This window comes from Tiliqua scincoides, chromosome 6 (genome assembly GCF_035046505.1).
Source record: "Tiliqua scincoides isolate rTilSci1 chromosome 6, rTilSci1.hap2, whole genome shotgun sequence".
Classification (NCBI taxonomy): Eukaryota; Metazoa; Chordata; class Lepidosauria; order Squamata; family Scincidae; genus Tiliqua; species Tiliqua scincoides.
Window position 1 is genome coordinate 66,545,162 of NC_089826.1, and position 15,316 is coordinate 66,560,477.

A 15,316-nucleotide genomic window follows, 5' to 3' on the forward strand; every position below is an offset into this window, starting at 1 on the left:
GGTTGCCAACCATCTCCCTATACTGAACACTATCTCCCGATCTCGTCTGATCTCGGAAGCTAAGCAGGGTCAGGCCTGGTCAGTACTTGGATGGGAGACCGCTTGGGAATACCGGGTGCTGTAGGCTTCTACCATAGTCTTTCGGGACTGAAGGTTGCCAACCATCTCCCTATACTGAACACTATCTCCCGATCTCGTCTGATCTCGGAAGCTAAGCAGGGCCAGGCCTGGTTAGTACTTGGATGGGAGACCGCTTGGGAATACCGGGTGCTGTAGGCTTATACCATAGTCTTTCGAGACTGAAGGTTGCCAATCATCTCCCTATACTGAACACTATCTCCCGATCTCGTCTGATCTCGGAAGCTAAGCAGGGTCAGGCCTGGTTAGTACTTGGATGGGAGACCGCTTGGGAATACCGGGTGCTGTAGGCTTATACCATAGTCTTTCGAGACTGAAGGTTGCCAACCAACCATGTTCCCAGGGCTAGCTCTTTGTTTTATTTGCAAATGGGGTTTTATAGGATTCTTTCAGTTTCAGCCATGAAGCACTGCGACATCTTGCATGTGAACTTTGTTTTTGTAAAAACACAATTATCTGTGACAAAGAAATATTGCTGCCTGCTCTTTTCTACTTACTGTTCACATAGACGTTAAATGCTATAGAGGAGTTGGCATCGGAATTGGACACAAAAAATGTGTAAATGCCTCCTTCTGTTCCCTTCAGTCGTGTAAGGTGAAGCTCACTGGCATATCTACAGGCACAGGAAGAAATTCAACTTTGTTACTCAGCTTACTCACAGCACATGCAGACAGCCAGGGGCAACCATACAGCACTGTGTTTGGAAGCATGAAATGGAGAAAACTGTTTCAACATAGATTCCTCAACTTATTTTCTTAATGACCACTATTCTGGTCACTGTGTTCAACCATATTTTCCTACATTACAACCACTGCATGGAAGGCTGCTTGTCCGCAAAGCTTCTTACTCCAAATAAGTTCCTTCTGCATTCCAGTGAAACACTACAAGAAGTGCACGTCTCCACACCAGTGATGCAGTATCTAAAAAGCAGTGGTTCTCATCCTTTAGGAGCTTGTGGACCACTGAGGCATAAATCAGAATCATTGTGGACAACATGCAACCCCCCCACCCCAACCCTGCACACAAAAAATACAATTAGATTTGCAATGGAGAAATTTGTTGTTTATAGAAGAGATAGAAGTTCTTTATAGAAGAGGTAGAAGTATAGAAGAGATAGAGTTGTTTATAGAAGAGATTTGTTCTTTATAGAAGAGATTTGTTGTTTATAGAAGAAATTTGTTGTTTATAGAAGAGATTTGTGGGTTGCTGCTTTTGTTGCCAGCTGAGGCTGTGGGCAGTCTGTTCTCTGCCCTCTCTGGTGGTCTGTGGGGGAGCACCTGCTTGGCGAGACGTTGGAAGTGACAGAAGGTGATATTTTTTTCTGAGACCTCGTGAACCACCTCTCAGGGTCCTGTAGAACACCTGTGGTCTGCGGATTATGGGTTGGAAACCAGTGATCTTAAGGCTTGATTGTGTGAAATTCAACTCCTCACTCAGTGCAGAGTTCCCTACCTGGCCTCCAACAAGTCACTTCTCAGCTTAACATTTCACAGATGTTGGAGGCTATGACCACCATGAATGATGGGTGGGACAGAAACAAATCTAGCAATGCCTAACTGCCCCTTAGCAGAATCTCTCTTTTTCATTCACACCATGGGCTTCGCTGTGACAAACCAGGAGGATTTTCTTTCTTAGCAATGACTTACCTTAGAGCTAATGGGAGCTGTCAGAGTGTCCTCGTCAGAGAGTGTGGGGTCCCCACAGCTTATAAACACGAAAAAAAATTGCAACCCCCCTTTCCAGAGTCACGATAGCAATCCAGAAGTGGGTTGAGATAACATTTTTTAATGTTTACAAGCCAAGGGGACCCCTGTAGAGGGCTCCGCAGGGCTCCCCACACCCTAGGGAGGCTGGGAGGGTCACAGGTTAGGTTGAAAACGCCCATGTCCCTGGTGGTGGCACGATCATGGGGATTGTGTCACTGCCATTCCCTGCCCCTGCAAACACAGAGCGGTTCTCAAACTCTGGGAGGGTGTTAAGGTGAAGATTGGGTAAGGCCTAGAGTCATCCGAAAAAACAGACACTATAACAGATCACTAGGTTCAGTGGCTGGGAGTTGTAGAAGTAGATACCTGGGTCCCCCTGCCCTTTAGACTACTGCATAGCATATATGAAGACTACTTAGAATGGTCAGAATTTGGTGCTCTCTTAGGTGCGCCTATAGAAAAGGGACAGATCCCAGAACCACATATGAAAATATTGTCAAACCATTTTACATTACCTGTATTTGTCTATATTTGTGACTCTGACAGAATGATCGGATGAATTTTGCAATGTTTCGTTCATATACATCCATATTTCTTCTTCTGGTTTTGGATACGACTCATACACCACAATTAATTCCAGGTTTTCTCCATCATCTACGCGTACTGTTGTGTTCACTGGAGGTGATAATCTGACATAACCTTTACCTGGTGGTTGTAATATGGAAAGTTTTTTTAATAATTACCTGGAAACGCACTCTCTCTCTCTCTCTCTCTAAATCAAGGTCAATGGAATAAGGAAACATTATTGACAAAATAGATTATAAATTGCAACCTGCAGAAAATAGGTCTGATCAGATAACTGTATGAATGAGTGTAAATGACATTTTAGTGAGTGAGGTGAACAAAACAAACTTCTCATGTTCCACAAAATGATAATAGATGTTTGTATAATAGGTCTGGATCCAGCTACTGCTCTCAGTGAGAACTTTTAGGATCAAAACAAACAATATGCCTATTCTATGATGGGGCATGCGTATTTGGTTTTTCTAATGTTGCTAACACACACGGGAGGTCCAATCCAGATTGGGTCCATGGTGGGGTGGGAGGAAGAATTTAAAACTTTGCTCCACCCCCCCCCCTCTACAGTCCTGATCCAAACTGCCTCTCTGTCACCCCTTATGGCTGATACTTGCCCCATTCCCACTTGTGGCACTGAGAGATTTTTCCCCTGATGTAAACAGCAGCCACAGTGGGGAACTAACATGGAGTGGGGCTGCAGTGGAAGGAAAGATTCAAGCAGCCCTCTCCCTAAAGTTCAGAAATAAACTGGCCTCTCCACATGTGCTATTCACATTAAAAAAAAACTCAACCACGCAGGCCTAATCGTGCAATCTAGCCTGGCCTTCAATGAAAAACATTCAAAAGTCACCAGTGAGGGGGCCTGACGAGGATACCTCGGGAAGGCGGTCCAAAGGACGAGATCCTCCTCACAGCCAGTGGCGTAGCTGGGGCTGAAGGGGTACTATGCTCCCAGCCAGCAGTCCTTTGGGGCAGCAATGCCACTCCTGTGCTCATCAACCATGCCGCGCAACCTGCCTACATGGCTGCCCGCTTCTTCCGCCTTTTCTTAAAGTGGAAAAAGTGGGTGGCCATCAGAGCAGCGCTCAGCCACTCCGAGAATGGCTGCAAGGGGGAGCAACAGAATGCGCCCCTCCTAACAGCCACTCTCGGAGTGGCTGAGCACTGCTTGGAGCAGCCACCTGATTCTTCAGCTTTTTTCATGGTGTGCATCCAGAAGTAACTGCTGTGACATCATCATGACACCACAATTACTTCCAGGTCAGGGGCGGCACTTGCAGAGGCAGCCCCTGGCAGCACAACAGCCAGCTACGCCACTGCTCACACTCCCAGCCTATCTTCTGAAGACTGTGGCACTAGGAACAGAACTTCATGTGCTGACCTAAGCGCATGGAAAAATTCATATGACAGAAGATGCTCCATGAGGTATCTTGATCCCAGGTCACTGAGAGATTTGCAAGGTAAGAACCAGTGCCTTGAACTGAACTCAGCAACTGGCACCCAGTGAAACCTTCAGCACTAGCACGATGCACTCCTCTCATATTTCTGGGACTGTGCTGATAATAAATTTAGTTCAACAGACTATCCATATCATTAAGAGACGTGGCATTATTATCTCTAGGTTTTCTCTAGTTCCTGTGTGAAATAAAACTATCTAAGAAGCAGAGTGCCTGAAAAACGTTTTTGCCAATTACGGATGAAGACATGTTCAGAATACGTCTGCTAATTACAGCATATGAATATGCTCCTAATCAGTTTAGCACTTATGGTAATTTTAATATTTAAAAAGTACTACGTGTCACAGGAATCCAGGCACTCTGGGCAGCTTTTCAGGGAAGCATGTTAATAAACAGGACCGAGTAAGCACCTCTGATGGCTCTTGATGGAACTAATCGGCAGCACATGAAAGAGACAATGGGGCAGGCGTTTCAAAGGGCTCTGGAAATCAAACCTTTCATAGTGAAATGCAATCTCTGGGCACAATCCAGCATACTTTAGGGAGCAGCTTCTCCCATATGTTCCTCCCTGCTCAATTTACCAGATGAGACCCTGTTTTGCATGCTTTCCATTGGGAAGCTAAAATCTGTGAGTGCACAAAGCAGTATCTTCTCAGTTGTACTTTCCATGTTCATAGATTAGTCTTTCCAAAGATGTGCACCAACCCCATTGTACATTATTGTTAAAGTTTTTAGATTTGGTAAGTATTTTTGGTAAGATTTGGTAAGTATTTTTTATTCCCCAATCTTCCTCTGCCATCCTGCAGAGTGCAGTGCCACTGCTGCTATGGGCCAAATGAGGGACCAGACCAGCCAGGAAAAGGAAGTAAAGAATTTTTTTAACTTACATCTGGTCCCCAATGGACCTATTCAGAACGATGCCATATTTTGCTGGCGTAAATCTGTCATGCTGAAGGGGGCATGTTCGGTCAAGAACAGAGGCACAGGATCCCACAGATGTCACTGCCAATGAGATCTGCCCGATCCACCATAGCTTGATCTACCCCCACCCTGCAAACACTTTACTACACCAATGGCTGGTCTGCAGCCCACTGCTGTGCTATCAGCTGCAAGCTACTGGAGTGGCTGCAGTGAGGGGAGCCTGAAAAATATACCAGCGTTTCACATGGATAGGATTGGGCTATTAATGTTTTATATGGTACAGCAGCTCAATCACTATCTCAGTAGAGAAGAAAGGGACTCAAACATAATAAATAAAACAGATTGCTCATGCAACTCTTGTTTGGATGCTACCTCCAAACAAGGCCAAGTTGAGAGTTATCCCTGGAGAACTTTCAGCTTGAAACAGCACAGCCATGAAAACGGATACCTTTTCCTCCATCTTGTTTCATGACCATCACCACTGTTATGCCTGCAAGAGATCACCTTGTGACAACGGTGGTGCTCCTCTGAGGAATTTGTGGCTGCCACTTCTTTCCCTAGAAGTTCCCTGGGAACAATGCTATTATCAAGTAACACTGCTCCCAGGTGCTTTCTGGGAACAAAAAGGCAGTCCCCAGTCACTCAGGCCATGCAGCTGGGTATTCATGTGAAAGGCATCCTAGTGCCTACTTGAAGTACAATGCATACTGCATTTACATTGATAGCGCCATAATAAGAACAATAATTATTAACTTAATCAATGGATTAATTCATTGATTACATGTTTATTGTTTTTGTTACTATTTTTACATAATCAAACTGAAGCATGCTGTTTAGTCTCACAAAACTGTTTTCAAAGATGTTTTTATGCATGCTGCTAAACAAGTATTTGATTTTTTTTTTTTTTGAACATAACATTAAAAATATACCATACAGATGTCCAACAATTTCCCCCTCTTCTGCACTGGCAGAGGCAAAGTACATGCACGTATCATTTGCCCTTCCTGGGTCCCAGAAATCTTATATGGTTGCAATATTATTATTTACCTAGTACTTTCAAGGTTATGGTGACATTGGATGTTCCAAAATTGTTTCTTCCTTGGCATGTGAATTCTCCAGAATCATTAACTTCAACTGAATGGATGCTCAACCTTAGTTTTTTTTGAAATTGATAATCACCCCTATTTTTGCTTTGCGTTGTAATATTCTGCCGACAAGAGAAAAAAAAATTAACATCCAAGATATTGTACACAGCATCTTTCCCAGATAAATTAAAAATAGACATAATTATAACTTCACCATATTAATATTCATAACTTAAAACCAGAATAATAAGCCATCATGACAAACTTGTCACTGGAACCTTTCCATACAAAACAACGTGCTCTTTGGAAAAAAATGTCCTTCCCAGAGCTGTACTTGTATGTGTGTGTGTGTCCCCCTCCCCTCCCCTTGTCTTTTTCCTTATTCCATTTCTTCAGATCCACTCCTACATTCTTGGTCTGCTGCCCTCTTTTCTACTGAAAATTAAAAAATTAGAAAAACTGGTTAGCTTAAGAGAAATGCCATCTAAGAGCCCTATCTAATATTACCTTAGCTGTATAGAAGCCATTACAGTTTGCCCTTGGGTCACTGGCGGCGGGGGGAAGAAGCCCACACACAGTTCCTTCATGTGGCCTCAGTTCTCAAAAGGAGAAAGGCTAGCTTAGGAAATAGCCATGTCACTGGCTCCTCCTACGTAACTTCAGATTTCCTGAACTACTGATTCAATGTGAGAAGCAGCGGTAGCTTCTATACTGCTAAGATAATGTCGGAAAGGTTCAGAGTTCAATCTCAGACGGGCAAAATTCAGTGCCAAAAAAACACAGAGCCCAATTAACTGCACTTTCTTAAATTATTTGGCATCAGGGCACCTGCTTAGTCTTAACCAGGTCTACGGAAGAAGGAATATGTTTGGTTGGCTGGTTTTCACCTAGCCTCCCCCCCCCCCACACACACACACAAAAAGGGGCACTCAAGGCAGCTTACAGTATAACAAATACAATCAAATCCAATAAAACAGTAAGTACAAATACAATAAATAGAAGAATCACATAAACAACAATGATGTTTCTGAGATAACTTACTGATCTCCTATCCATGGTTAGCAGGGAGTCAGTGTTACGTCTACATTGGCCCATTAAACCATGTATCCTAACAATTTCAGGCACATTTTCATTTCTCATTTCAAAATTAGTAGATTGCCTCCCAAGGATAGTTTGGGGGGGGGAATGTTTTACTGGCCAGCAGGTCTCCACTGCATTCAGAGCAAGTTTAGGGTCAGAAGAGATGCAACCCGAGGCAAGGGGAAAACTTTCCTCTTATCCCATGCCGTGCTGCACTTGCCCCAATGGGTCTACTCGGATCTCTGCCACCTGACAAGGTGGTGCAAATCTAAGCAGCCCCGGGCTGCCTCCCCCTCCCTGCCTGCCTGCCCCTGGGGATGCCTGCTGCCTGTCCTCCCCCTGCCCTGAAACACCTCCCTGCTCTCCCCACGCCTCCCCTATACTCCTGTGTCAGCCAAGCTCGACCGATGTAACTTACCTTCCCTCCAGAGCCCGCAGTGGTGTGGGAAGGTTGGCGCACGGACGTGCACCAGTCTATCTCCCTTTTGAGTGGCACAAAGTGCCTTATGACACTTGCGCTGGCCCAAGTGAAGGGCAGGATTGCGCCCTTAAAATTATTAATGCACCAAATAGTTTGACAGTCTTTTTCTTCTTCTTTTTGCACTAATGTTTTTTTAAAAAAGTAGAATGCATAAGCATCTTCTGAGTAAAAACCAATGTTTGAATAAATAAATGGATAATGACCTTGGAAGGTCCCATGCCTGACCACAAGCTACTGAGTTTTGCCCACCCTTGCAGTGGGTGAGCTGGGATTCTCCAAGAGATGAGCACTTAAGAGACTGAAACTCTGCCAGAGCCAACAGATTAGCAGCAAAGGACATGCAGGACTCTAGGGACAGATTATCCAGGACATATTTACTTGAGGTGGCGCAAATCATCTGGCACTATAGTGCCACACAGATTCTTTTTCTGTGCACATGCGAATTGCTAATGGTATATTCCAATCACTTCCATTAACAGTGGGATTGTACTTGGTAAGGATGGAAGCAGCCTTCTTAGAGGAGCTGTTGGTGGGCTGCTGTGAGATACAGGAAGCTGGACTAGATGGGCCTATGGCCTGATCCAGTGGGGCTGTTCTTATGTTCTGTTCCTATATACTGAATTTATTAGATATGCCAAAAGCTATCTGCAAACTTCTAAATTGTCAGTGATGATTCAGAGCTTGTTCTCTCAATCAAGTGGCTGCCACTGACAATAATTCCAGAAGAGCAGTGATAGGACCAAACTGCTTGAATGGATCTTTCTGCAGGTTTTAGAGCCTCACCCTATCTGTGGTTTGGATGAGCAAACTGGCTTAAGTTCCCACGAGAACAGGTCTCAGCTAATAAAGCTATCGTCCTTATAAAATCAGAACGTTTTTCAGTTACAGGCAGACCCCACATCCATGGATCCAATATCCGTGGTTCCAATTATCTACTGATCCCACCCCCCACACCCACTAATGTTCTTTAAAGGCTTACCAGGAAGTGTTTCTTGCTTTAAACAGGTTGCTATAAGCATTCAAGCTCAAATTAACCTGTCCTTCCTATTCAGCTAGGTCTAGTTGCATTAGGCATTCAGGCTGCCAGCAGTCTGCTTCAATCACACTATAAGCATGAATGCTTAAATGGATGTGCAGGGGGGTGCTATTAATATAGGCAACCCCTATCTGTAGTTTCTGTAACCATGGGGGGTCTCTGGAACAGATCCCCTGTGGATACTGGGGAACACCTGCATTTCCAAGCCCAGTGACATGTCCTTTTGACATGCTTCCAGTGATGTAACTGGAAATCAGACAGGCTCAAATCCCCTCCCCACACACCCCAGGAGCTTTCATCTCCTAACCTCTTCTTACCTTGTGGCTGATCCTGTGGCAATGGGGAAGGCAGTGACATTATCAGAAGGTCTTCTCTCCTCCCCCAGCAGCTGGCAAGTAGGTCTCTCCCTGCTGTGTGGATCACTGCTATTGGCAGCAACCAAAATGCTAAGGAAGGAGGAGCCTTGCTCTGCTTTAACTAATACCACAGTCAGGTAAAGAGAGGGGGAAGAATAAATCTGTTGTGGGTGGGACAGAGGGCTCTAGTTTCTAATACAATCCCAGTTGGAGAACTACAGCGATTACAACCTTTTCTCAGACTGAATGTAAGCGCTATAGGAGAAGGGTTGTGGCTCAAGAGTAGTGCACCTGCTTTGCACGCAGACAGCCCCAGGTTCAATCCTTGGAACCACCAGGTAGGGCACATCACAATTGCTATCTGAGAGCCACTATGGGTCTGTGTTGACAATACTGCCCTGATGGTCTAATTCAGTGTAAGGACACTTCCTATGATGAGTTGTCATGGTTCATTTTCCAAACCAAGGAATTATGAACAAATATTGGCAACACCAAAAGCTGTAGACTGAACATATTATTCAGCAAGTCTCTTGTAATTCCTTGGCGCAGGTCTGAGTAGACCCTGCACCAGAGATTTACCTCTGGGTAAGGGTATAAATATTCCCTTATCCAGAGGAGACCTCTGGAACTGCCCCCCTCCACAGGATGCAGAAGTTTTGGTACATTTGAATGTGGGGGGGGGGGAGTTAGGACTGGGCTGCTAAGATTAGGGTGATGGCTTTTAGCCTAAATGAATCACAGGAACCAAAGAAGTCATGCAGATGGAATTGACTAGCTGCTGTCAACTGAAGGGAAAGACATGGTTGATGCAATTCCACATAATTTGTTGTCAAAGGGGGTGTGGAAGAAAGGCTAAGAATCCAGCTGAGGCACCCATCTGAGACTAGTCAGAGCTACTGCTTGTAAACTACACTTCTAGGGATTACAAATACTGTTTTGTCGCAACTAATGAAGTATACACCCCCAATGTGATCCTGTGGTATTTTTCAGATTGTTCTTTCAAGTACATTAGTTAAGACTGATGGCGTATAAAGAACTCACCGCTCTGCCTTGAAAAATCCAATTAGCTTGCAGAGTGCTATCTACATCCCAGATTGTGCACACAACTTCAAAATCCTCACCTTCCTTGAGAAGCTGGTTGTCTTTGGATAAAGTGATGGTTGGAACAGATTTGTGAACTGGAAAACAATGTAGATGAGCATTAGTTTTCCTTACACACAAAGGCTTTGGAGGGAGAAGGCTCTGCATGTAATAAATCAACAGATATTTAACTTCCCAATTAAAAAATAGGCCTCCTAGAGATATTTTAAATCTATGTAATGTATTTGCATATATTTTCATACAGTAGGCCCTTGGTATCTGTGGGGGATTCATTCCAGGACCCTCTGTGCATATAAAATTCCACAGGTAATGAAATCCACGGCTGGAGGGCCTCAGAGGGCCCCCCATGCAACCAGAAGTGACTTTTAATCGCATCCAGGAGGCCCTCCAGCTGTGGGCTCATGAACTACAGACTCTGAAATCTGCAAATGCTGAGACCATGGATAAGGAGGGCCCACTGCACATCTTCTGAATGTTTGAAAACATTTATTGGCCACTACATAATATGAGCAGATAAACTTACACAAGTACTTAATCCAGCCAAAACTGACAATTAGGAGACTCATAGCATGACAATGATAATAAGGTTATGACTCTCAGACTTGACAGCCACAGAAGGAAGTTGAGTGTGCTATTAGCATGAAATAATCACCTAATTACTTTACCCTTGTTAATATGCAAACTTATATGAAAAATTAGGTTAGGAGGAAGTCAGTACATAACAGGAGCATGACAATCACTGATGAAGTGACAATGGCAGTCAAGAATATGACTTAACTAGATACTTCAGTATACATGAAGGAAAGCATTACCTGCCCTTACAAAAAGTCTAATGTTCCCTGAATTTTTCTCAACTCCATTTTGCTGAGCTACACACTGGTAACAGCCACGAAATTCTCTTTGTAAATTTTTGATAGCGATTCCTTTCTGAGGATCAGGAACTAGCACCATAGCCTCAGGAAGAGGTTTGCCATCACATTTTTTCAAAGTGTAATTTGAAACATCTGGATCTGTCACTGGACACTGAACAAAAACATCGCTGTCTTCGGTCCCAGTTGCCACAGGACTGGCAAAGAACAGGATCTCTGGATCTAGAGGGGCAAGAAAAGACATTTTCCTGATTATATATTAAACAGAGTACACACAGCTGTTTAATGAGACCGAAACCCAATATACTTATTACTGCAATCCTAAACACGTGTATTAGAGAGTGAGCCCCAATGAATATAATGAACCCTTCACTTCACTAACTGCATAGAATTGTGCTGATAGCTACATCTAGTAAGACTCTGGAATTGTTGAACTAATCTATGGCATGCTCTACTATACAGTCTGGCCCATTAAATTTTACCCAATCCGCTTGCTACTACAATGTGTGTAGTAGCAAGCTACACCAGCTTGCTACTACATCCACCAGCTCACATGGATAACAGCAAACAGCACTAACCCCATGTTCTCTGCTGGTTTTTCCTATAATACCGTGAAAGCCTTCAAGAACTCTCCCGCTCACGATAACTAGGAACAACTGCCATTATATAGGGTCACATTCAAAGAGCTTCTGGTGGGCAGAGAAAAAAAGTGCAAAAAAATTTTCCTGATGAAGATGGCTCTTATATTCCTGAATTAATAACTCAGGAGTTAGAGTATACTAGGGAAGACCTGCAACATTTGGTAATTGGTGAAGGGGATAGAAATAGGAATGATACTATCCTTCCATTTGTACCCTAGGTTTCCACAGCAGTCTGTGTATGAGCTGTCTTTAGAGTGATGGCTAATACAAGCTCTGCTCAGTCATTACTCACCTCAGAGTACTACACAGAGAAGTGTACACAAATGGCCTGGGGGGAAATAACATGGGTTGGCGGTAGTAACACCATTTCACTAAGCCCCTCAGCAAGTTATGCTTCATAGTTCTATCCTTGCTGAATCTTCACACCTGCAGCATTTCCCTGAAGAGGTAAATGCTGTTCTCTGGGGAGAGAATGTTCCCCCACCTGGATGCCCAACGTTCCAGGTCACCAGGTATCAGGAGGACATTGTCTCTCTAGGTACTGAGTTTGCCTCTTCAGACACATGCTGTAACAGTGGAGAACAAGGCTACAAATCATGCTGTGCCAGGCGTAGCGCTCCCCAGCGTAATCCTGCTGCGCCTGTCCATACATTTGTGTACATGGGGAAGCAAGGACTGAGTGTACTGTAAGCCCGGATACACTGCTACATCTTTTCTAGTCGCAGCAAACCTGCCCGGTTTCATTCATGCCCATTCCCCAGCTTCTGGACGAACATAGAAAGGTCAAACAGGAAGAGGGAGAGCAGGAGCATGGAGATGGCATGATGAGCATGCCGGTGAGTAGAGGAAGCAGAGAAAGAGGAAAAGTGAAGGGGGATAAAAATGAAGGAGGGTGGTGGGAAAAAAATGGGGGAAGACAAGGATAGAAGGCAGCAAAATGGAAGAAAGTGGTAAACAGTGGAGCACAGAAGAAAAGGTCTCTAAAAAACAATACATTCAATAACACTTATAGTAAACCAAGGGTTTGTTTACCCAAAGCAACCTTCCCTTCTCGAAGATGGTTCAGAGCTTGAGTTATCTGATGCTATGTGCTCTAAGGCAGCTTTCCAGTCATGAATCTTATTTTCTAGCACATTGTCATTCACACTATCTTATCCAGTTTTAAACAAAAGCCTGCCGGTTGCCTATTGCAAACTCAAGGACAGAGCCTGAAGGCAAAAGCTCTCCATAGTGATTTGATACTAGAATCAGGTGCTCAGGTACTCCAACCAAACATCAAGTTAATCAGATCACCAGGCCCTACCCCTGCCCTCACTCCCAACATCCACATGGGAAAGCACGACAGGAGCCCTATGCATGTACAACTGTGTTTGAGGAGACTCTGTATGTGTGAAAGGGAAGCCTTCCCCCCATACGTAATAGCAGGTGCAGGGGGCCCTGATTCAGAACTGGTCTGAGGTGCGGGTGGTTAAGCCCTGCCACAGTCCTAATCCACCAACATGGTTATTGACCCCAGAAGGGAGCTTCTATTGGTGCCAATCTGAGCTTCGCTTCTGGGGCAAATAGTAGCTGCAGGGTTTGGGAAGAGACTGGGATTGCTGGAGGAGCAAAGGATTCAAGCCTCTTCTCCATCACTAATTTGGACTGGGGGTCCTACACCTGATATTTACATTTTTAAAAACCTCAAACCATGCGAGGCTGAATCACATCATTAATTTGGTTTAGTTCGGCCCTTACAGGAATGTTATCTCTGAACATGAAGAACTGGTAATCCACTCGGTGAGCAACTTTTGGCTTTACAATTAAACTCTGGTCATTTCCTGGCTGTTTGCAGTTCTACTATGAATGGCTTGTGAAAATGTGACCTTAGCTCAAATCAGCAGAGCTAATGCAACAGGCACTTGCAGAGAATTTTACAGCACTTCGGAGATCCTTTTTGTTTTCAGATTTAGGCAATTGAGAGCTTTGCACAAAACAAGTCTTATCAATTTTTAATCATCATCATCACAGTCTTTCTTGTCTAATCAAGAAACTGGAAAATATTTTTCTGGGATCGTCGCCAAATATGATACAGCCACCTCCAGCTGTAACCGTAGAAGTGCAAGCCTGGAGAAAAGAACTGAAGTAATGGATGAGCAAGCGAGCTAATGGATCAACAGTAAACTATGCTCTGAGTCTCACTGAACCTTCCTCCTGATGCTGTTGTTATCCCCTCATCTTCAAGATTCTTCTGTCTTGTAATTTCCTCCTACGTTTCCCCTCTCTCTGCCTGTCTCATCTATTGATGTCACTGGCGTAATAACTGTCATGGCCCAATGGACCTGCATGCAAGCAAGTTGGTTTTCTGACCCAAAGACTAGACCCTCTGCATGCAAGTCAAAAGTGCAACCCTTTGGCTACTACCTGGCTCAACTATTCTGATAACACAGAGTTGATTCCAACCACTGGGTCAGATACATCAGGTCAGGGGGAAAACCTCTGTGTTTCCAAGGTCCAGAAAGAACTTCTACTAAATGAACAGTACAAACGGCTGGCATCTTATGCATGACTAATTTGCGCTGATTCAAGTATATAACATAAGAGTCCTGCTCTTCTTGCCTGCCAAAGGCCCATCTAGTCCAGCTTCTTGTATCCCACAGTGGCCCACCAAGTGCTACAGGGAGCACACAAGACACAACCTACGTCCTGGTACCCTCCTCTGTACCTGGCATTATGTGCTCCCTCCCCCCCAAAAAGAAAGAGAAAAACAAGTTTAAGTGCAGGTGATTCTATTCGCCATTCCATTTACTCTGTTCATGCCCAAGAACCAGCTTGAAAGGGGAGAATGAAGCTGCTGTTCCCTCAGTTATTGCATGTCTCTTTTAGTTCAAAAGAGACAGTATACTTTTGTTGGATATAAGGCAGTTTCAACAACTTGTAATTTTGGCTTTATGTACTGACCTCAGAACATAACTCTCGCTTAAGATGTGGGCCAACTGTATTAAATCTTGTGACATGAGCTTTTGAACCACATGGCCAGCAGAGAGAGACTTTTTAGCCAGAAGCAGGTAACTTGTTGCACACTGTATGCAGACTCTGAGACCAAAGGAAATACTAGAATTGTATATTTCCTCTCCTGGAAACCAGTGAGATATTTTTAGGTTACCGGGAGAACATAACTGATTAACTGGTGAGCGTGTTTTCTTTAAGTACAAGGACATGAATTAATTACTTTACCTACACTTTGCCACTCATCCTGCTGTTTATCAGGAAACTGTAAGGGGGAGAAATAAGATCGCGCAGCATCAGAATTCCCACCATAGTTCGATTTCTTTCTGTTTGGTTAAACCAGTGTTCTAAATGTAGCCTTGGTGGTTAAATTCACACATTAGTTCAATGCCATGAATAACTTTTCCTATCTCATTCATAAATTGGGATTCTTTCAGAAAATGCTATGAGATCAGATGTCTAATTCTTCTTTAACAAATGGAACTGAAAGAGAAATTCTTAACTGGGAGCAAAGGTTTATTCTATCTGCTGCAACGTTAAAATAACCCTAAACCCACAGCCCCAGGTCTTGACAAGTGCTTGCAGCTTCTGCATGAACAGGATTTTTTATTATTTTGAGAGGTAGAAAGCAGCTTTATAACACGTCTATTTTTTCACAATTCTATACTACCCTTCCTCCAAAGAGATCAGGGTAGTGTACATGGTTCCTTCCTTTCTTTTGCCCTCCCAACAACCCTGTGAGGTAGGTTAGACTGAGAGATAGTCCAAGCTCACCATGAAGCTTTATGGCTGAGCAGGGATTTGAACATTAGTCTTCAAGGTATACGTCCAATACCAGAACTACTACACCATCCTAGCTCTCTATTTACAGCCATTTA

At 43.9% G+C, this 15,316-nt stretch overlaps 1 protein-coding gene and 3 pseudogenes across 1 annotated transcript in view; 3 read left to right on the forward strand and 1 right to left on the reverse strand.

The window, feature by feature from the left end:
• KIT (KIT proto-oncogene, receptor tyrosine kinase) overlaps positions 1-15,316 on the reverse strand; it is a 74,126-nt gene that overhangs the window by 27,674 nt on the left and 31,136 nt on the right. The window contains exons 3-7 of the mRNA XM_066631933.1: positions 10,753-11,031; positions 9,881-10,017; positions 5,849-6,008; positions 2,360-2,549; positions 636-751 (exon numbers count right to left, since the gene is read on the reverse strand). Coding sequence (XP_066488030.1) covers positions 636-751; positions 2,360-2,549; positions 5,849-6,008; positions 9,881-10,017; positions 10,753-11,031 — 882 coding nt within the window. The remainder of the gene's footprint in view (positions 1-635; positions 752-2,359; positions 2,550-5,848; positions 6,009-9,880; positions 10,018-10,752; positions 11,032-15,316) is intronic.
• Positions 5-127, forward strand: LOC136656579 (5S ribosomal RNA; annotated as a pseudogene).
• On the forward strand, positions 157-279 carry LOC136656511 (5S ribosomal RNA; annotated as a pseudogene).
• Positions 309-431, forward strand: LOC136656553 (5S ribosomal RNA; annotated as a pseudogene).